Below are 22,209 nucleotides of genomic sequence, written 5' to 3' on the forward strand. Positions count from 1 at the left end.
TATCAACATGGAAAACAAATCAGTAAGCAATTAATTTAATTATCTTATGATACATAGATAAATACAACTTTTTACATTATTTTAATTTGCAGCAATGTAGTGAGTTTATAAAACCTGTTAAGTTTGATGTTAATTTTGTACATTTGTATTTTATTAGTTAGCCTACATTGTTTACAGTTTTGTACAAGAAGTCAATATTTAGACTATTCATTAATATGAAAAGTGACAATTTTATTTTAAAATAGGCCTATATATTAAAAGTAAAATGCATTATTATTGAAGTTACCTTGATATTTAACTGTAGGTTATTTGTATTGGTTAGTGTGATACATTCTAAATCATGTTTCAAATAGCAGACAGTAAACCACAAATATACTTTGAATGGTAAAGGAAGATTCAAACATTATTTATTCATATAAATAAATATATTTAATTAAATTCACATTTATTTGTATAGTGCTTTTCACAATATCGTTTTAAAGCATCTTTACAGAAAATGCTTGTTTTGATCTGTTATCAGAGGTGACTGTCCAAGTTATGACCATCAGAAATGTACAGTTCTAAGATGATAGAAATCATGCAGTTTGCTAACATCATGTATTCATTTAAGCAGAAATAATGGTCTCATTGCAAGTTGTGATCAATATACAATAGAAAATTTGGCAGTTGTGTATGTTGATTCAGAGTTGGTGTTGGTGTCATCTCTTCAGGTGATCGTTCATCCCCAGGTAGCGACAGAAAAGCAAATGAAAAATGATTAGCGTAGCTGCTGTTCATAACATTTCAAGCAAAAGATAATCATGTGCATTTGATCTGAAATAACTACATGGTTATGAGATGCATTAGTGAATGCTTGCTATAAAGAGATGTGTCTTTAATATAGATTTAAACTGGGAGAGTGTGTCAGAGCCTGAACATTATCAGGAAGGCTATTCCAGAGTTTAGGAGCCAAATGAGAAAACTCTCTCCCTCCTTTAGTGGACTTGGATATATAGGTACAACCAAAAGTCCAGAGTTGTGCGACCTTAAAGATCATGATGGATTGTAGGGCGATAGAAGATCAGTTAAATACACAGGAGCTAAATCATTTAGGGCCTTAGGTCAGTAGCAATACATAATAATAATAATAATAAAATAATTAATAATAATACTTAATAATGTAATCGATACAGAACTTAATAGGTAACCAGTGTAGAGATGATAAAATTGGTGTTATGATCATATTTTCTTGACCTGGTAAGAACTCTTGCAGCTGCATTTTGGACTAATTGTAGCTTGTTTATTGAGGATGCAGGAGAATCAGCTTCATTGCAGTAATCTAGTCTAGAGGTCATGAATGCATGAACTAGCTTTTCTGCATCAGAGACATATATGTTCCGTAGCTTAGCAATGTTTCTGAGGTGGAAGAAGGCTGTTTTTGTAACATATAAAATATGGTTAAGTTGCTGTCTAATATAACACCAGGTATTTGGAAGAACAGTAGCCTCCTACATAATTCTATGCTAATTTTATTCTAAGAGATTCTGCTGGTTTTTGGTCCAATATGTAGGCTAATACATCAGTCTTTAAAATATGAGTCTTTCTTAAATATTCATAAATTCACACAGGGCTAATATTCTGCTGTTTAGGCAAACGCCTGGCACACATTTCTTTATATAAGAACATATTTCTGTAAAATATATGACAAATGAGATTTAGGATGTTTGATAACGATGGTAAATGTTTAATGGTGTTCCAGGACCCGGGCTGTGAGTCACCAGTGTGCGCGGGCTGTGGCGCGCGGATCTCGGATCGCTTCTACCTGCTCGCGGCAGACAGACGGTGGCACGAGCGCTGTTTGAAATGTAGCGCGTGCCACGCTGACCTGGAGTCAGAGCTCACGTGCTTCAGTAAACACGGAGACATTTACTGTAAGGAGGACTATTACAGGTAAAATAAATGTAGGCTATACATAGCTGGACGTTGGTTGTTATTCAACATCGAAATTAGACCAAATTGTTACTCACTGCATTGCCATTCGTTGGACTGCGTTTAGTTGTCACGCTTTTACCACAGCGATTTTTCTCAGCGTAGGTTTATTTATCCTTTTTTCAAAAAGTTGTTGAATTCCCACCATTATACAACCAGAAAATAGATGCAGTTCATTTAACAAACGTTGACCGTTCACCCCAATAGCGGCGCGTCATGTTTGGCACTGATTTGAGAAGAACAGCCTATAGCATTTCATATGAAACTAGATTAAAAAGTTCGTCGAGACAAACTTTAAGTTGGCTTGAGAAAGCTGGACCAGAAAGTTTGAAGAAGTTTGAAGTTTAAAGTAGTTTAAAGTTTAAAGAACAGTTAATTCATCCTTACATAAATTAAGGCCTTAAAAATGTCTGAAATCAGAGCAGAAAGTCTTCAATTCATAAAGTTATAGGGCATTAAATGTTGCATGCATTGCAAAAAATAATATCTTCCTTAGTATTTTTGTCCTGTTTTCCAATTTAAAAAATCTAAACCCCCTTAAATCAAGATACATTTACTTGATATGTAAATGTAAAATGAAATTGTGAGTTTATGCTTTTGAATTAAATTGATTTATCTGACCCCTTTAGCCATCTCAAGTAAATTGTGTCTTGATTTAAGAATCTTTTTTGTAAAATGAATTAAAAAGTAATGGATATCTGGTGTTTTTTTAAACTCTGAAGTGTTGCTAATACAACTCATTGTGTTTCACATTTGGAGAACATATTGACATATTGTACTTGGTCTTAAAAAGGTCCTTAAAAAGTCTTACATTTACCTTCATAAAACCTGCAGATACCCTGGAAAAGTCTACAACATCTTAAAAATTATTTTAGAAGATAGTCTAATTATGAAACAGAATTTCATGAAAACCAAAACAACTTGCTAAAACAGCTTGTTTTCTGTGACAACTTGCCCCAACACCCCTGCCCTGAGCTTTCACAGTTCACACATGTGAAAAGTTTCTTAATAAAGCCATGCAATGATGTCTTCTCTTATGTAGTAGGTTTTCTTCGCAAAGATGTGCACGGTGTCACCTGGGAATCTCTGCTGCGGAGATAGTGATGCGCGCCAGGGATCTGGTGTACCACTTGAGCTGTTTTGCCTGTGCCACCTGTGACAAAGTGCTGTTCACTGGAGATCACTACGGGATGAGAGAGACGTCAGTGTACTGTCGGGTACATTTCGAGATGATGCTACAGAAGGAATGCCTTAAGGATTTGTATTATTCAGACGTGCCTCCAATAGAGCTAAACTCTGAGAGCAGCACATACAATGAAGGGACACCTGTGCGCAGAGGACGGGCCCGGAAGAGGAAACATTTTGATGCCGCTGACCGTGGTACTTATAATTCAGGTAATGCATTTTAGAGAGTAGCATAATTGTAGCATAATTTTATATATTTTCTAGTGCTGTCAAATCGATTAAGCGCGATTAATTGCATCTAACATAACCTTTTGTGTTTACATAATATAGGCTATGTGTGTGTATATATTCATATATTTATATATATTATATATGTCTGTGTGTGTGAGTGTCCGTTATACATACATACAGTATATATATATATACAGTATATATATATATACATACATACATAATTACACTATATATGTATAGATGTGTGTGTGTGTGTGTGTAGTATATATATACACAGATGCACACACACACACAGACATAATATATATATATATATATACATTACATATATATATATATATATATATATATATACACACACATATTATGTAGACACAGTCTTTTATGTTAGATGCAATTAATCGTGATTAATCGATTTGACAGCACTAATATTTTCATCAACTTACAGGTTATAAAGTTTATTGTAGCTATGTGGGCGCTCAGTTTTTCCTGTCTTTTAATACATTTGGCCAAAATCTTGTGTTATAAAAGATGAGTTGCTTACACAAGCTGTATATGATTAGGGCAAATACCAGACTAAGACGGCTCCTCAAATGCATAAAACATTAGCCTTCACACACATTGTGGTTTTTGAATAATGAAAAAAATTACTTACCCTTGCACGGAATTTTCATCAATATATATATATATATATATATTTCAAACATTTGACCTGTAGTGTATATATTTAATTTTGGGATTATAAAAATAAAAACGTTAATAGTTCTTATCAAACAATATGTTAGCATTACAAAAATAGTCAGATCTCATTAAAAAAATACACACACAAATATCATTAACAAATAAAATCCAATTGTTATTTTAATATGAGTACAATTTAAAAAATAATGAAATATAATATATAAATATTATAAAATTACTTGAGTAAATCATGTTCTACACAGAACGGTTCTTATAAAATTATTTAAGAGTAAATCGTCATAGTTGTGGAACTTTGTTCAAGTAAATGTGTGCAGAAGATGAAACTGAGAAAACAGTGTTTGCTATTGTTGACTATAATGCCCTAGCCTTTAGTGTTTCAGTGAGTCATATCAGTGATGATTAACTGTGTGTGCATGTGCTCTAGACGTGACTCACGTTAGGGATATGGGTGTGGACCTGTCGGAGAGAGTGAGCTGTCAAAAGTCCAAACGCATGAGAACGTCTTTCAAGCATCACCAGCTGCGGAGCATGCAGTCCTTCTTCACCCACAACCACAATCCAGATGCCAAAGACCTCAAAGAGCTCTCCCAGAAAACCGGCCTCACCAAACGTGTGCTCCAGGTCAGAAAAACATCACTGGGAGTTGAACAGAAATGACCTCTGTTTGAGTTAGATATACAGTAGGCTCCAAAATTCTGAGACCACTTTAAAAATGTGGCATTAAAAATAAAAAAATATTAAAAAAAATATATATATTATAAAAAAAATTATGATGAAAAATGCATAAGAAATATTAGAGATTCTGCATTATTTGTAGATCACTAATCAAAGTAAATTTGCAACATGGGTCATGTGACTCCTTTGTACTGATGGTCAGATTTTCTTGTTTTCAAGTTTTCTTATTCGATTTCATGCACAGACCGATCGACATTTATGTTCTGCAGGAGCTCTGATGATGACAAAGCTGTTTCACGTTTGGCCGGACATGTTTATTCTGACACCTTAAGTTTTTTACTGGCATTGATAGTTCTATGAAGAATCTTTAACATCCATGGAAACATTTCATTGCACAAAATGTTCTTTTTATTAGTTTAGATTATTATGATGTTCTTTACACTAAGAAAAATGGTTCTTTTAAGAACTGGTAACTGAAAGGTTATTTGAGGAAGCCGAAATGGTTCTTCTATGGAATACCCGACTTTATTGGTATTTAAAGGGAAAGTAGGACATTTTCGGAATGGCTAGCAATAGCAAGCTAGCTTTGAAAGCATGAGATCCTACCCTCCTTTCATACCCCTTTTCCACCAAGGCAGAGCTGGTGCTGGTTCGGAGCCAGAGCCTAGTTTCAAATCGGTTCTTTGTTTTTCCACCGCCAAAGCACCAGCTCCGAACCAGTAAAACTGGTTCTTAAGTAGCACCAAATCATTGCAGGGTCTAGAACGGAGCCAAGAAAGAACCGCTTGCGTCAGGGGCTGGGGGCGGGGTTACCGTGACCAACAAGACGAATAGAAACTTGTGACCGCCATTTTTAAATAGCAGCTAGTCGAGCTAATAGCAGCTCGATTATAATATCCGTCTATGTAAGTTACGGCGAGCTGCACGAACGCGTTGGATTCCGATGTATTTTTGCAAACCCATGAGCATCCATAGTATTGCAACGTCTGTTATTGTTGATGGCTTGTTCGAGATGCATCGGAGCGGCGAGGACCGATCGGAGCTGCGGGAGTGTTTGGAGAGCATACGACTCCTTGTGCTTTTAGATCGCTATCGCAGTGCTTTGATGTCATGCGGCGATCGATCTGCGAGAAGCCGATGCATCTCGAACAAGCCTGGCGTGTTTGGCGCTACCGCACTAGCGGTTGCTGGGCAACATGAGACGTATACAGTGACGTAAGATCTGGCTCTGTTGTGGCTCTCTAGCCGGTGGAAAGGCAAACCGGTTCTTAGTAAGCTCGTCAGTCGAACCAACTCTGAACCAGCTTTGGCTCTGGCTCTGAACCAGCACCCGGTTCTTGTTGGTGGAAAAGGGGTAATCAGAGCATCTTCAAAGCCACGTCTCCTTCAAAACACATGAAATAGAGTTTGCAAAATGTCACGAGACGAAAGACGGCGTTAAACTACCTCCTGTCTCAAAGCACATAACATTACAGTAATAATGATCATAAACAACTTAAAGAGCACTGACCTGTATCACCTGACAGCTGCAGGTTCATTTCGCCGCTGATAGTGTTGCCATTGAAACGCATACATTCGAGTCACAAACCGCTCCGAGTATAACGTCACAGGTTTCCATCTCTTCCAAATGACAGTAGTTATGGCCTGAACACAGCATAAGCTGGATGTTTGGTTCAGGAGGAACTGTAAAACGCTCCTGTTTCGTTTGCGCTGCTCGGTGACTGACGTCTGTCTAACTCTGCATAGCATGAAACGCGCTGATGAAACGCGCAGAGGTAAGAAATACAGGCAGGTCATATAAATAGATTTAGACCACTTAACGTAGTGATTGCTATCAGGATGTGAAAAGACTTTCAACCAGCATAACAAAACAAAATTCTGGAACAGGCGCTATATTTACAAGAATAAAGCAGTACATTAAGTATTAAATGTCTATTGTTATATGAAAACATCTGAAATGTCTTGTGCATTTGACATATATTTCATCTAATCCACTTCATACGTGATAAGGAACGCAAATGAGCGTCACAACGGGAAGCAAAAAGTTTCCAACTTGACGCTACGTTTTCAACTCCTCAGTTCAATCGAGCCACAGCCAAAGTCAAACACACCATTCCCTCCCTCACTGATATGTAAATTAGCCTAATGGAATCAAATCCTCACGGTGTCTTTATTTTCTGCAGGTTTGGTTTCAGAACGCCCGAGCAAAATTCAGGAGAAACTGTCTATATCAGGAGAGCGTGGGAGTGGACAATGTTTCTGACAATTCCACCATCACGTCCCCATCGGTGCCTTCACCTGAGCTTTCTCACGGATCCTTGAGCCCATCAAGCCCCAACACCGGCACCTCTCCATCTCAACACACACACACACACGCAACACAAAACACAACAGCATTAGACATTCACAATGTACACTCCCCAATTTCTTCAGAGTTCCTCTACCAGTAGTTTTTGATTGTTGTTAAACTATATTATCTTTAAAGTTAGTGTATTTGTTAGGTATTATTCATTAACTAAAGGAAAGTGAATGCCTGTTGGAGTCTTTGAAGCACCAGCACACAGTAAAAGAGAAGCCACCTCCAACATTATGTCTAGGGATGGAATACATGCTAAGTATGTATAGCATTCTGCATATTATGGTATACAGTCTGTTGCATTTAAAAAAATTGTTTGTTAAAATGCAATATCATATGCAAGCATGAATGTTTCAAACAGTCGCATGTTAAATTGTTGTCACATGAAATCATTGTTTTGTATGTCGGCAAGTTGCATCCACATATCCCCTTGAAAATAAAAGTTATATAGCATTTTTTATTCAGTTTTATATAGAAATGTCTCATTATCATTAGTAAGATGTATTGCAATGATTCATTAAATTGATTAAAAGTGACAAGGTTTTCTGTTTCAAATAAATGCTGTTCTTTTGAACATTCTATTCATCAAAGAATCCTGAAAAAAAAAAGTATTATAGTTTCCATAAAAATATGAAGCATGACAACGGTTTTCAACATTAAGACTAACAATAAGAAGAAATGTTTCTTGAGCAGCAAATCAGCATATTGGAATGATTTCTGAAGGATCATGTGACTGGAGTAATGATGCTGAAAATTCTACATTTTAAAACAAGCATAAACACATATACATAGCAGTTCACCCATATGCACACAGAGAAAATCAGATGTGGTAACTTTGATTGGAACTCTCTGAACAAGATTAACAAGGTTGGGGGAATATATGTTTGTTTATTCATCACTGGAGTGTGTGATGCTTGATTATATGTATAAGTGACGTGTGTGAGAGTGTAAAGTTTGTCCAGGGTAATTATCCTGATCCCTGCTGAGGTGATTGTGGTTTGCATTGTGCAGTTACGAGCTGAGACTGAAGTCTGCCAGTGCTGGCGAGTTACACGGTCACAACATCAAAAAGAGAAAGAGATTCGCTGCTGTCTTTCTTCCATGACCGCACTCTTTTATTAGCTGCTAATTAAGTTTTGCATGGCAAAAAAATATATATTTTCCGGAATTTCTCTTCGTTAAGATCTCTGTAAAATTATGGATAGTCATCGCATAAATATTTTTTTTACATTTCATGCTTGTTGTGGTTTCCCGCAACCAAGTTTGTTTGTGTGAGTGAGCGTGTGTGTTTACGCATGTGTGCCTTTATGGATGGCAGATTATAGGCTACTTGTGCACGCACGCGCGCGCGCACACACACACACACACACAACTTTGGGGTAGGTAAGGGTTTAAAATAAAATAAAATAAAATAACAGTAAAATAGCAAGTAATAGTTGCGTTCTGGCGCAATATATGGCTGCCGTCGCATCATCCAGGTGGATGCTGCACATTGGTGGTGGTTGAGGAGATGTAAAGATGTAAAGCACTTTGAGAGCTGAGAAAAGCGCTCTAAAAATTTAACAAATTATTATTATTATTATTATATTATGAAATATTATTACCATTTAAAAAGTTTTGAAAATGTAATTTATTACTGCGATGAAAAACTGAATTTCCAGCATCAGTCTTCAGTGTCACATGATCCTTCAGAAATCATTCTAATATGCTGATTTGATGCTCAATAAACATTTCTTATTATTATTGTGGAAAACAGTATAAATATTTTTGTGGAAACTATGATAAAAAAAAATTGCAGGATTTTTTGATGAATAGAAAGTTCAAAAGAACAGCATTTATTTATCAATTTAATGATGGATACAAAAAATGTAATCTATATATTTATTACTGTATTCGTGTGCTTCAAGTAATACCATGATAACATGGTATTGACTGATCGTCTGGACACTTTTTGTAACTGTTTTTTGTTACTGTCTGAGACCTCGAGGGGGCGCTACTGAATTTCGAATGACTGAAATGCCCGATGATTGCTTAAGAAAGAATGATAAAAAAGCACACATCCATCCATTCATAGTTCCTCTATAGACACATAACCACACACATACGCACTTAAAATGAAAAAGCAGAAGTCCTCCACACTCTCTACAGTTTTATGTCACTTTTTTAATGCCACTAAAAATATATATTTGCCACTTCCTCCAGCACAACATGTGCCAAACACAACTGTGTCTGCAACAGCAAACCTTTGCCATGGTGCCTGTGAGTGTGTTAAGGCAGACATGTGTCTGAAAGGTATTTGCTCATAATTTCCCCACAAGAATGACAACTATTCAGGTTGAAAGTGAGTGTTTGTGTGTGTGAGAGACAGAGAGAGGTGGGAGATACAGCAAACTCTAGAAAGATGTGTCAACTTTCCATTAACCAACAAGCCACATGAAGAGTCTGGGGTTTTTTGCTGGCGTACTATTCTTGCACATGGGGTTATACTGAAGCAAAGTTATCATGACACTATCATGAATATGAACTTGTCTAAATTATCCATCTTTAATATCAGGTTTGGGATATATACTGGCTTTAGAGCTCCATCAAATGTTTAAGAGTCACATGTGCAATCTATACCATAAATATAAATCCTGGACATTCAATACCCAGCATACATATGTGGTATCATCCTAAGGACAATTCATTTTTCTCCATTACAGTGCATTTTGTCAATATTTCATGAAAAGAGTGTATATGGAATCTTAGGATCCAGCTTTTATATTTCATTTTGATTCATTTTTGTCAATTAAAATCTATTGTTATTCATTTTAAAGACAACATCTTTATGTAAAAATAAGAAAAATTAGAAATATAAATATTCAATATTCATTATTATTATTAGGTGGTGGGGGGTTTTCACATTTAAATAAAATATATAATATAACAATAAAATAAATATAGGACTAATTATTATTATGATTATTACTATTATTATTTATTAGGTAGCAGTGCTTGCATTATTATGTCATATAAATAAAATAGCCTACATAATATACAATAAAAATAATTATTGCATTTATTATTATTCATATTATTATTAGGTGGTGGTGATAGTATTGTCACATTTAATATAAACATAATTATTTAATTTATTATTATTGTTATCATCTTTATTATTATTGTGGTATTGTCACGGTTAAAATAAAATATTGTAATATAGTACAATATTGTATTGTAGCCTACTATTGCTAAATTATATTATTGTGATATAACTGTCACATTTAAAATAAAACAATGTAAAAATTATTATTATTATGAAATAAAATGTTCACATTTAAAATAAAATAAATAATGTAAAAATGAAATAATTATTGGACTACTTGTTATTGTTAAAAGTCTGAATGACCTATCCCCCCCTTGCAGAAAGTGGTTTACTGCAGTCACAGATCACAGTCAGCCATGTGATGCGCGGGGTGTGACTCAAACTTGCGTGGCCCGTGACATTAGTGAGTCTGGGCACTGACCAAAAGGGCTTCGCAACATTTTTCAGCCCTGTAAATGTGTCAGGCACCGCTCTGGAGAGGTAAGTGGAACTCCTGCGTGACTTTTAACCCGATTAGTTAAAAACACGATGCTCGTGACGCTCGCGCGCCTCGCGATAATAAGGGGTTACAGTTGCGCAACGTGTTCATGTAGAAGAGAAAGATTGCACCAAATTATTATTGGGGGCATAATGTCGCTGTGAAACAGTAAAAAGAGGAGAGACAATCTAAATGAACACAAGGCTGTTTCGTTCTTTTGGATTCAATTTACATGGAACGTGCAAATATTGCTTTAGTTCACGTCTACTGTTCTTGCGCGGAAAATAGATCTGTTTTGAAAGTTCATACATCTGTTTTTCTTCATATTAGGGCCTAGTTCCGCTCCTTCGTATATTTCCAGAAGCAATAATGAGAATAAATAAACACAGAACGATCGTATCGCACTGTAAATACTGTGTAAGTGAAATTAACAAGTATACAGGAAACATTGAAATGCTCCTCTAGTTTAACGGGAACACCCACCTTCACACTGTAACTTCGATTATATGTGCAACTATTACTTACAGCTCTGAATCAACACTTGCACGCGATCACGACTCATTTATAATGGTAATAAGTCGCTTTTAATGTTCGGTTATTTGTATGATGGTATTGCATAGCGCTTGTTTTTTATAAGGAAAAGCTGCAGTTTGACTCCGCCCACACACGCGGTTTGTTTGTATCCATTCACGTGTTTTTGGACACAAAGTAGCGTTTTTCTCCCTTTTTATTAAGATGACTCATTCAGGATGGCAATTACAGGAAACTTGTTAAACATGTTAAACAAAAACACTTTTTGCATGCTAGCAATGACCAGAAATGAAATATTTATGTAATAAAATATTTTTAAATAGATAAATAATAAATAAAAGGCATTCAATGACATGTTCTTGCAATAAAAAACAAAAACGTTTTTTTTTTATATACTTTTTTACTTGTAAAGAACGATCAATAATCATATCTATTTTAAAAATGGGTATAAAGTAACTGGGTATTTGACATTTTTTCATAAGATTTTAGGTTAAAATTGATACAAAGCCAATTTACATTATATCTGATGAACTTTAGGCTGTCACACTGCTGTCACTACTTGACACATCAAGTTTTTGCAGTGTTTCCTCTTAATGTCAAGATGTTTAGATACAATTGTATTAGTTAAGATTGTATTCAATATGCATGTAATTAATGACTTAAAATACTAACTGTGCATTTGGTTGTTTTCACCGAGGCATAGAAGATCATTGCCAAACAAGTCAAACGTGTTGGTTTTTGTGATAGATCACCATGCAGTAATGTGGGATTCTTTTACAAAATCAAATGATATTATCATGCAGGTCTTTCTTCATCAGACACGTGTGTGTGGGTTTCTGTGCGTGCGCAGGGGTTTTTTTGGAAGTGAGATTGTGGATATGTTGGGGGTTTTTGCATTTGAGACAGTGGAGTTGTTTGATCTGTAGCATTTGATCGAGCGGAAACGCAAGCGCATGAGTCAGAAGAGTAAGCGGAAGATAGACAGCTCAAACTCGCCCAGGTCACTTCCTCCAGACCACCACTAATCTTAAATCTGTTATCCTTAATCCTAAAAATGTAGGATTGTCTATCAATCGACAAATATCCTAAAAAAAAAAAAAAAAATCCTGTTAATTTTACTTAAATTTTTTTTTTTACAAAAATAAACAGTGACAATGCTTCAAGTCTTATCAAACTGTTTGTATATTTTGTACGCTCATTGGATAATTATGTATAAAGGGTAGGCATAATAAGCATAGGCTTCAGCATACACCCTTTTCAGTTATTCTGTATACTATTTTTCTTTACTATGGAAAATTATCTGTGAGGACAGAAATATTTTTTGTTGAATTGAATTGAATTGAAAATATAACAAGATTCCATATTGGTGCCTGTATATTTTACAACTTATAGATTTAATGAAAAAAACAAGAGATTGTGTTGGTTGACAAAACACCATCAGGGTAACACACATGACATGACACTAAAATAATAATCCATTGGGAATTGATTGGTTCATTTGATGGTTGTGGTTTGCTATTGGTGGATCTCATGTGAGTGACAGGTTGCCCCGCCCTCACGCCAGTAAACACATCATCAGAGAAGAGAAGAGACGCTGCAAGAGGGAGGGGAAGTTATTTTGATTAAAGATTATGAAAATGATGTGCACAGATAAATAATTGAAAATAAATACTGCAATATTGCATTAAAAATAAGAATTGTCCATTTTGCTTTCATGGTGATTTTAACCAATTAACAGGTTGGTACTCTAGCCATTTTCTTCTTTAAAAATTAAAAAAAAAATTTTTTGATCGTAGTGTATACTAAAAACTTTCTGATACATTAAAGTCACAAACTAGACACAGGATACATCCTATACATTTATAAAAGTGTAGTGTTGTAATATGCCATTTTAGCCATTGTGATGTAATTTCTTATTAGATAGAAACAGGAAGATGATGCTTGTCAGGTTTCTAAGTATTCTAGTGTTTCTAAGAAAATTGTGAATTACCTCTAACCTATCTGAAAATACAAACCGAAAGCACACATGTGCAAATGTGGTGTGTGGTGCACATCCAGATGTGTCTTTGTTCAAATGTTTGTGTGTGTGTGTGCGTGTGCGTGTGTGTGTGCGCGTGTGAAGAGTGGCACTGTTGCAGGCGGTAGGATAGATTTTTTCCTTTGCATTTTTCTTCACATGAATTGAAGGAAATGGTACAGGACCTCTGTCTCCTTCCCCTCCACACAATCTCTCTTTCATTGTTTTTTTTGGTTTGTTTTTTTCTTCTATTTTATGGAAGCAGGAAATAACTTTAATTTTTTTTTACTTCTTTGAACGAGAAAGATATGTGCTCTGTGTAGTGTGACTTATTTCAATAAATGATTAGCTGCATTAAAGATTTCAGCAATACTACTCTAATCACAAAGAGTTTACAGTGTGTTCTGCATTACTGTGCCGTGTCTTTTCTAACTAATTTGCACCAGTTTAACCGTTGTGGATGATGAAAAAAAGCCAGTCTGCTTCAAGGTTCAACATGTTGTGAGTCAGAGATGCTCTTCTGCAGACCTCGTTTGTAACGAGATATGCAGAGCCAGTCTGGCCATTCTTCTCTGACCTCTGGCATCAATAAGGCATTTTTGCCCACAGAACTGCAACTCACTGGATATTTTCTCTTTTTCGGTCCATTCTCTGTAAATCCCAGTTGATCAGCAGTTTCTGAAATACTCAGACCAGCCTGTCTGGCACCAACCATGACACATTCATTGTCACTTTTCTTTGCCATTCTGATGCTCAGTTTGGACTTCAGCAGATCGCTCTGAGTTGCTGCCATGTGATTAGCTGATTGGATATTTGTGTTAACAGGCAGTTGAACAGGTGTACTCCATATACATACATATATATATATAGGTTGTTCATAACATTGAAGTAGCCTAGATGATGATCTCACACGCTTAAAATCATGTTTGCTCATTCATTAACATGCTTATTCTGCTAATTACTCTTTATTATGGCTTGCAGGCACAGAATATGTTACAGGCACCGCAATCCGTGTTTGTGTGCATTTGTGAATGTGGGTCAGTAGGTTTGTGTAGTTTGTTTAAAATAAAACAGGACTTGTTTGTACATGTCATGCCATACAGTGTGGAAGAGAACATGTGCCCTGAAGACTACACACCCTCATGCACAAAATCCTATGGCTGTGCAGCATACTTGCAATGCAGTTTTTCTTATGTTACACTAATCTGATACCTGGATCAGTACTGACACCAAAACTCTCCTTTTTTAATATATGAGTTATCAGGCAGATGAGACTGGTCCAAGTCTGTTAGGCATGGTTGTTACTGTCAAGCTGGGAAAAAAGAACAAGATGCAATTGAATCAGGTATCAGAAACACTATCAGGATAAAAAGGGGAATGCGTATCTCTGCACATCTCTAGAAGTCAAACACTGCATGCCTCGGTGTACACGTTAGACACTTTATTTCCACTTTTCGAATATTTTCTTCATTTTTATTGGAAATAAATGCATTTCCAATCTGATATGTGATGGGGAAAAGGGAGTAGATTGAGTTCGGCAAAAAGCGGATTCAACCTTATTTCTATTGCTAAACATGTCTTCCGTCAGTGGGCGGAGTTAGTGTAAATAGCCTTTGTCAACAAGCCGGACTATTTGCACTTAGTGCACTTATATTATTGATGGCATTGCTGGTGATATAAAAGCAAGCAAGACTCTTCCTTGTGTTCATTTAGTAAATAAAATAATATTTTGTACTGCATTTTACTTACATTAAACATTTTGAGTTTACTTATTTTTAAAAATAGTTGGCTGTGATTGAAATGGACATTTGTCTGATTAAAAAACAAGACAATGCTGTTCAAAAGTTTTGGGGTCAGTATGTTATTTTTTAATTATTAAGAAATGAATCATTGTATTTTGCAAGGATGCATTAAATTGATCAAAAGCGACAGTAAAGCCGTTTATGTTACAAAAGATATCTATTTTAAATTAGATTTGTTTCTTTTGAACTTTCTATTCATCAAAGAATCATGAGGGGGGAAAATCACGGTTTCCACAATAATATTAAGCAGCACAACTGTTTTCAAAATTTATAATGATAAGAAATTATTTTTGAGCAGCAAATCAGCATATTAGAATTATTTCTGAAGGATCATGAGGACACATGATGCTTAAAATTCAGCTTTGCATCACAGGAATAAATTACATTTTAAAATATAGTCAAATAGAAAACGGGTATTTTAAACTGTAATAATATTTTATTTCACTATATTCCTGTGTTTACTGTATTTCTGATCAAATAAATGAAGCTTTGGTGAGCATGAGAGACTGCTTTCAAAATCATAAAAAAAAATCTTACCAACCCCAAACCTCTGAACTGTATATTGTGTAAATAAATAAATAAATAAAAATATCTGTTGAATGTCATGAAATGTCTAATATGGCTCAGCTTATGTTTTTCACCTGTTTTTCCTTTGCTGGGCTATAATTGTAATTGTAAATGTCTAAACATTTGAGTTTAGGTATCAATCATCTCCACAGCACAAAAAAATAAATCATCCACAGCACAGGACGATTGATACCACAAAATTCCATACTAAGTGTTCAGGGTTTCTTCGAATCCCTTTAAGTATGAGCAGATGTAATAGTGATGCTCGTCTTAGCAAACGCCTCAAATTAGCATGAATCCACCGCTGTGAAGCACTCACAGCTGCTCGTCGGATCTCTTTGTTTGACTTTCAACGGTTCAAGATTGTTTTTCATCGTTACTGAAAAACTACAATTAAACAAAGCAGCCATCTGGAAAGGAAACAACCTGTTTGATAAAGCAGACGTTGCAAATGCCTGTCTTTTGACTGACTCCATGTCCTTTGTGTTTGCCTGTAGGTCTGGAATGTCATTATGGAGCAAAACAGCCTTCAAGATCTGAATAAAAATTACACGGTGCCAGTACAGAGCGACCAGGTCTGACCACACACACACACGCACACACACACAGACACACACCGCTGGCACAGGCCTGGGCTCACGTGGCATGCGCTGTTAATACACTCGTCGACGGCAGACAGAAGCGTTTATGAATCATCAATCTGATAATGCTGACATTATCACGCTCCTCTGACTCTCACTTACACTGTCTCTTTCTGTTCCTCTGAGGAACATGCTAATACATTTTACATGTACATTTATGCATTTGGCTGATTCTTTTATGCAAAGCGACATACATTGGTACACATTTGATCAGTTCTTGATTCAAACCCATGATCTCAGCGTTGCTAGCGTCATGCTCTACTGTTTGTGCTACAGGAAGACTGTGGATACGGATATGAATACTATTCGGATCTGTCCAACTTCCTCATTGAGAAAATGATTGGCCGTGGTCAGTTCAGCGAGGTTTATAGAGCCACATGTCTACTGGACAACCGGCAAGTGGCACTAAAGAAAGTACAGGTGAACATTTACATTCATTGAAATTGCATTTTAGCATACTACTTTTTTTTCTTTTCTTTTTTTTAATATACTAAATCTTCTGTATGCATAATAGTATACTCAGATGATCTATTCAATTTGACAAAATGTGCAATGTATAACCTGTGAAAACTGTGTGGAATGGAGAATCCCATAATGCAATGCTCTCGACTTAAACCTTATAATGCCAGTGTGACAAATGAATTTATTACTCTTTTATTACATTTATTACTCAACATTTAATCAGATGTTTATGCAAAATCTCACCAATGAATCACCCAAAGTTAACATAATTGGATTAAAATACAATATAATAACGTGAATAAATATAAAGAATATAAATATTTATAAATTCAATTAAGTACGCAATGTGGTGAGTTCATGTGACCTAATGAATCAGCATGATTTTTAACATCTGTTCCTTGACTCAAATGAATCACCAAAAGTTAAGAAATTTTAACACAAAATTGGATTAAAATGCAATATATATATATATATATATATATATATATATATATGAAGAGTTCAGATGCAAAAGCCTCTAAGTGCCATCTGAAATTTTCTTCTAGAATGATCATTTTTAGCAAGCTTGTATATTTAAGTTCAATAATTTCACTTAAATGGCATTGAAAATGACCTATTAATTGTCATTTAAGTGAGATTACTGAACTTAAATATACGGGCTTGATAAAAATGATCATTCTAGAAGAAAATTTCAGATGGCACTTAGAGGCTTTTGCATCTGAACTCTTCATATATATATATATATATGAATAATTATAAAGAATATAAATTATAAATATTTATAAATTAAATTAAACATGCAATGAAGTGGTAATGTGACCAATGAACCAAGCATGATTTGTATTTTATTTTATTTTTCACCATTTAATCACTTAAAGTGTTTTTTTTTTTTTTTTTTACACGAAATTGGATTTGAAATTAATTTAAGGATATATATAAAAATGTATGTCACATATTAAATAAAACATGCAATGTAAGTGAGGTCTTGTTACAGTGTGGCATTGTACTTTTATCTTTACATTGTGTATACTATTTTCATTTAGTATTTTTAAGAAATAGCAGGCAGTAACCAGTACACTGTGCATTAACCAGTAACCAGTATGCTAGCATTCCATTGCGACCACAGACTTGATCTTCAGAATCCCGTGCAAATAAGCAATTTCAAGTGAACCTCTAAGAAATCTCGCTTTCATCTATTAGTGGAATCTGTTTTTGGAATGGATGAATGAACCGTGATTTAAAATGTTGACAGATTTAACACTCTGTCAGTCTGTCATCATCTTAAATCACGGTTCATTCAACCATTTTGAAAACAGATTCCGCAACTATAAGAAAAACAAGATTTCTCAGAAGTGCTCTGCAAGTGTTTTTAATAAACGAGTGCAGATTTAGCTGTGTGTTGTATTTCAGATCCTGGTCTGGGTGTATATTGTAATATTATGATGTTTTCTCAGATCTTTGAAATGATGGATGCTAAATCCCGGCAGGACTGCATTAAAGAGATCGACTTGTTAAGGGTTAGTATCATGTGTTTTTGAACTTATGCATGTGTCTCCATACGTGACAGTTTGTGATATTTTATATTCATTCTGTAATTGCAGCAACTAAACCATCCAAATGTCATAAAGTATCTGGCCTCATTTATTGAAGACAACGAGCTGAATATTGTCCTGGAGTTAGCAGGCGCTGGTGACCTGTCCCAGATGATTAAGGTCGGTCTCACCTTGACACATTAAATGCCCAAATATTATCTAGTAGACCCCAAAAACTAAAATTTAATAAAGTCCATAATAGGTCCCCTTTAATATCATTGATGCACTATTATAGTTTTTGTTAATATTTTTAATTAGATTTAATTTTTATATTTTCTGTTTTCATTTGAATTTTAATAATTGTATTGTTTTAGTGTGTTTTTGACAATTGTATTAGTTTGTTCGTTTTTTAATGTCTATATTATTTTATTACATATAGTAGGGATGCACTGAAATGAAAATTCTGGGCCGAAAAAAACGAAACCGAAAATGCTTTTAATAATTGTTTATTTCTTATTTTGCATTAGGTTTTTTCATATGATTGAATTATTATTCTACTTTTTAATGAAATTCAATCATTTTAATGATGCTGAATTTAAAAAATACATTCCAATAAAATAAAATAACCACACCTTTATTGAAAGTAAAACTAAAATTGGACAGAAAATATATTAATATTAAATATCAATTTATTATTCTTTATTAAATTTAGTGAAACCTGAGTGCTGAACACACTGAGCATCGGGGCGATTTATAATTCCGGCCAAAAACCGGAAAAGCCGATTTAGTTATTTAGTTTGAATTATTTTAGTACTTCAACTTAAATTTATGCAACATTCATTACATTTTTTCTTTTTAAGTTTATGCTTAATTTATTTCAGTTAATGAAAATGTGAAAAAGCATTAGTTGACGATACTAACCCTGGCATGTGTGTAGTATTTTATGAAGAAGCGGAGGTTGATTCCCGAACGAACGATATGGAAGTATTTCGTGCAGCTCTGCAGCGCACTGGAACACATGCACTCCCGCAGAGTCATGCATCGAGGTAAACACGCAAACTCTCTTTCTAAAAGAGACACGCATGCTTTCTTTCATTCGTGTGCCCCTATTTCTTTTGTACTCATGTCAATGTTTGTGTTTCAGATATAAAACCAGCCAACGTCTTCATCACAGCTACTGGAGAGGTCAAACTCGGTGACCTTGGACTAGGCCGATACTTTAGCTCCAAAACCACTGCTGCACATTCTCTTGGTAACACTGACCATCCACACAAACACTCACATAAACACATTCACACTGACTGAAATAACAGAACCAGTCCAGACAATTCAATATACTCCAAATACACAAATGTGCTTATTCGTTCCCAGTTGGAACTCCATATTACATGTCTCCCGAGAGGATTCATGAGAACGGATACAACTTCAAATCAGACATCTGGTCCTTGGGCTGCTTGCTGTATGAGGTATACAATCACATCTGCATCCTATACACATATACACACATCACTTATACTCACCCAGGCTGCATTTATTTCATCAAAAATACAGTAACATCAGTAATATTGTGAAATATTATTACAATTTAAAAGAACTGTTTTCTATTTTAATATATTGTAAAATGTAGTTTATTTCTGTGATGCAAAGCTGAATTTTCAGCATCATTCCTTCAGTGTCACATGATCATCAGAAATCATTCTAATATGATGATTTGCTGATCAAGAAGCATTTCTTAGTATTATCATGTTGAAAAGAGTTTAATATTAGTGTGGAAACCATGATATATTTTTTTTTATATTGTAAATGTCTATATTTTTACTTTTGATCAATTGCTGATTAAAAGTATTACTTCCTTTTAAAAAAAACAATGTTTTGTGATGCTGTGATGTGAGATCTCCCATGCCATGGGAGAACATCAGCTGATATTTGAACTGATATCTAAAACAGAAATTATATTTCTAAATGTGGATATCATGTATTTTTGGTGGATTGTTTGCATTGTGCTGTTATTTAAGTTAGTTTATGGTTTCCCAATAAAATCCAGTACAAGCTTTTGCATACTGATTACCATAAAAAAAATCATGTTGATTTGTCCCTTAATTTGAATACATGAATAAAACATTGTGTTTTACACTAATGCACTTGCAATCATGGTCTATCTATAGGGCAAGATATTGCACCAGATTAAATGTTGAAATGCACACTCTATTTTTCAGCTCAACCACAGTGGTTAACTTGAAACGAGTGTGATAGTGATAGTCAAATAAAAAGCCTGGCAAGTTTCCAACAAGACGAGCAAAGACACAAAGGGTCGTAATGATGTTTTCCATTAAAGGATGTCATGAATGATATTTCTGTCTCTGTCAGATGGCAGCTCTTCACAGCCCCTTCTACAGCGACAAGATGACCCTGCTCTCATTGTGCCAAAAGATCGAACAGTGTGATTACCCACCTCTCCCTACAGAGCACTACTCCCAGAAGGTACGACACACACACACATTTAGAACGCGTTTTTCCATTTCACTGCGCTACTTTTCCATTGTTTTTTGCTTTATATTTTTGTGGAAATCCTAATACATTTGTTTAGGATTCTTTTGAATATAAATGTTATGATGCCTGAAGATGCTGTCTAGGTAGTCAGCTCACTAGATTTTCTAACAGCCCATCTCAACAATCACTGGCTGCATCTGAAATCACATACTCTCTTGACTAGATGCTAATTTTGTACTTTGCGAGTATGTTCTATATAGTATGAACGTGTGCAGTATGAATGTAATCTGGACTTACTGCATTCGCCGTGTTTCATGTTATCATGTGACCTACCAGTGTCAGTTGCATCACGTCACTGCCATTCACAAATCCTCTCCCATGGCCTCATGGGATAGTAAAGTGTCCAGTGGATGCACACTTCAGAATCTTGCCGCAAGTAGTTGGTCATCATTTTTGATGAGTGCTGTAAATTCAGACATACTTCTCTCATCACCTACTGTATTTCAGCTACTATATGGTAATGTATGCAGTTTCAGATATGTGAACATCTCTTGTAAATACACACCTTGTATGTGTTTCAGCTCAGAGATCTGGTCAGCATGTGCATCAACCCAGATCCCGACCAGCGGCCCGACATCAGCTTCGTCCTGCAGTTCGCCACACAGATGGAAAGGTGGACGGCCAGCACCTGATACAAACACACACACACACACCTGCAGCCAGGAGAACCATTGCGCAAACCTGTGATCTCTGCTCTCTCAATCCAACTGATCAAGCTATAGAAATATCTAGAAATGAGTTAAGAGAGAATGCCATCAGCGATAGTTTCAAGCTGAGCGTTACTCTAGATTTGTATTGAAAGGAATGCCGATATATATTCTGTTGTGCCTTTGAATGAGGTTTCAGTGCTCTATGCTGATTGGTTTAGAGAAAGTTGGTTAGATCAGGTGACCCAGTGCCTCATGCTGATGATGTCAAAGCAAGGTTTATACATATTTATACATACTTTTTTTCTGTAGGCCTATATTCATAACAACATATAAAGAGCCTTACAGTTGAGTTACTTATCGCTCTTTATGTTTCCGATACACGCATACATACATGCATACATACATACATACGCACACAATTGTTAAGTGTTTTCACAAGGAAACACTCGTTTGTGAGATCTTGTTCTCTGGTCAAATATCTACCATGTGAAAGTGTTCATTATATTCATTGTTCCAAAGAGATGTTATTTTTAGGGAATTTTGAAACATTTTCTCACGTTAAAATGTGTAATTAACAATAAAATTTAACTTTTGACTTTGTGACAGCATTGTTTTGAAGAACATCTGAAGTGTTTTAAACACTTTATTAAACACTAAATTAGGAACCGACAGCTCATATTATCTAAGGCCCTCTGGTGATGAGCAAATGTATTGTTAACTGCTATCATTTATCAAACAAAACATAATACAAAAGGAAACACCTGTTCACCTCTA

General features: G+C 35.2%; 2 protein-coding genes across 2 annotated transcripts; both read left to right on the forward strand.

Moving 5' to 3' along the window:
* Positions 1-1,554: 1,554 nt before the first annotated feature.
* lhx2a (LIM homeobox 2a) lies at positions 1,555-7,672 on the forward strand. Its single transcript, XM_084136665.1, has 4 exons — positions 1,555-1,929; positions 3,011-3,363; positions 4,514-4,710; positions 6,948-7,672. Exons 1-4 carry the CDS (start codon positions 1,688-1,690, stop codon positions 7,212-7,214), a joined length of 1,059 nt encoding a protein of 352 aa, XP_083992791.1. The 5' UTR covers positions 1,555-1,687; the 3' UTR covers positions 7,215-7,672.
* Positions 7,673-10,530: 2,858 nt separating this feature from the next.
* On the forward strand, positions 10,531-22,035 carry nek6 (NIMA-related kinase 6). Its single transcript, XM_084136666.1, has 10 exons — positions 10,531-10,685; positions 16,098-16,175; positions 16,518-16,661; positions 18,158-18,220; positions 18,305-18,415; positions 19,173-19,281; positions 19,380-19,487; positions 19,607-19,701; positions 20,603-20,716; positions 21,307-22,035. The coding sequence occupies exons 2-10, from the start codon at positions 16,113-16,115 to the stop codon at positions 21,415-21,417; spliced, it is 918 nt and encodes a 305-aa protein (XP_083992792.1). The 5' UTR covers positions 10,531-10,685; positions 16,098-16,112; the 3' UTR covers positions 21,418-22,035.
* Positions 22,036-22,209: the final 174 nt, after the last annotated feature.

Source organism: Abramis brama (assembly GCF_963993115.1).
Source record: "Abramis brama genome assembly, chromosome: 15".
Taxonomy (NCBI): Eukaryota; Metazoa; Chordata; class Actinopteri; order Cypriniformes; family Leuciscidae; genus Abramis; species Abramis brama.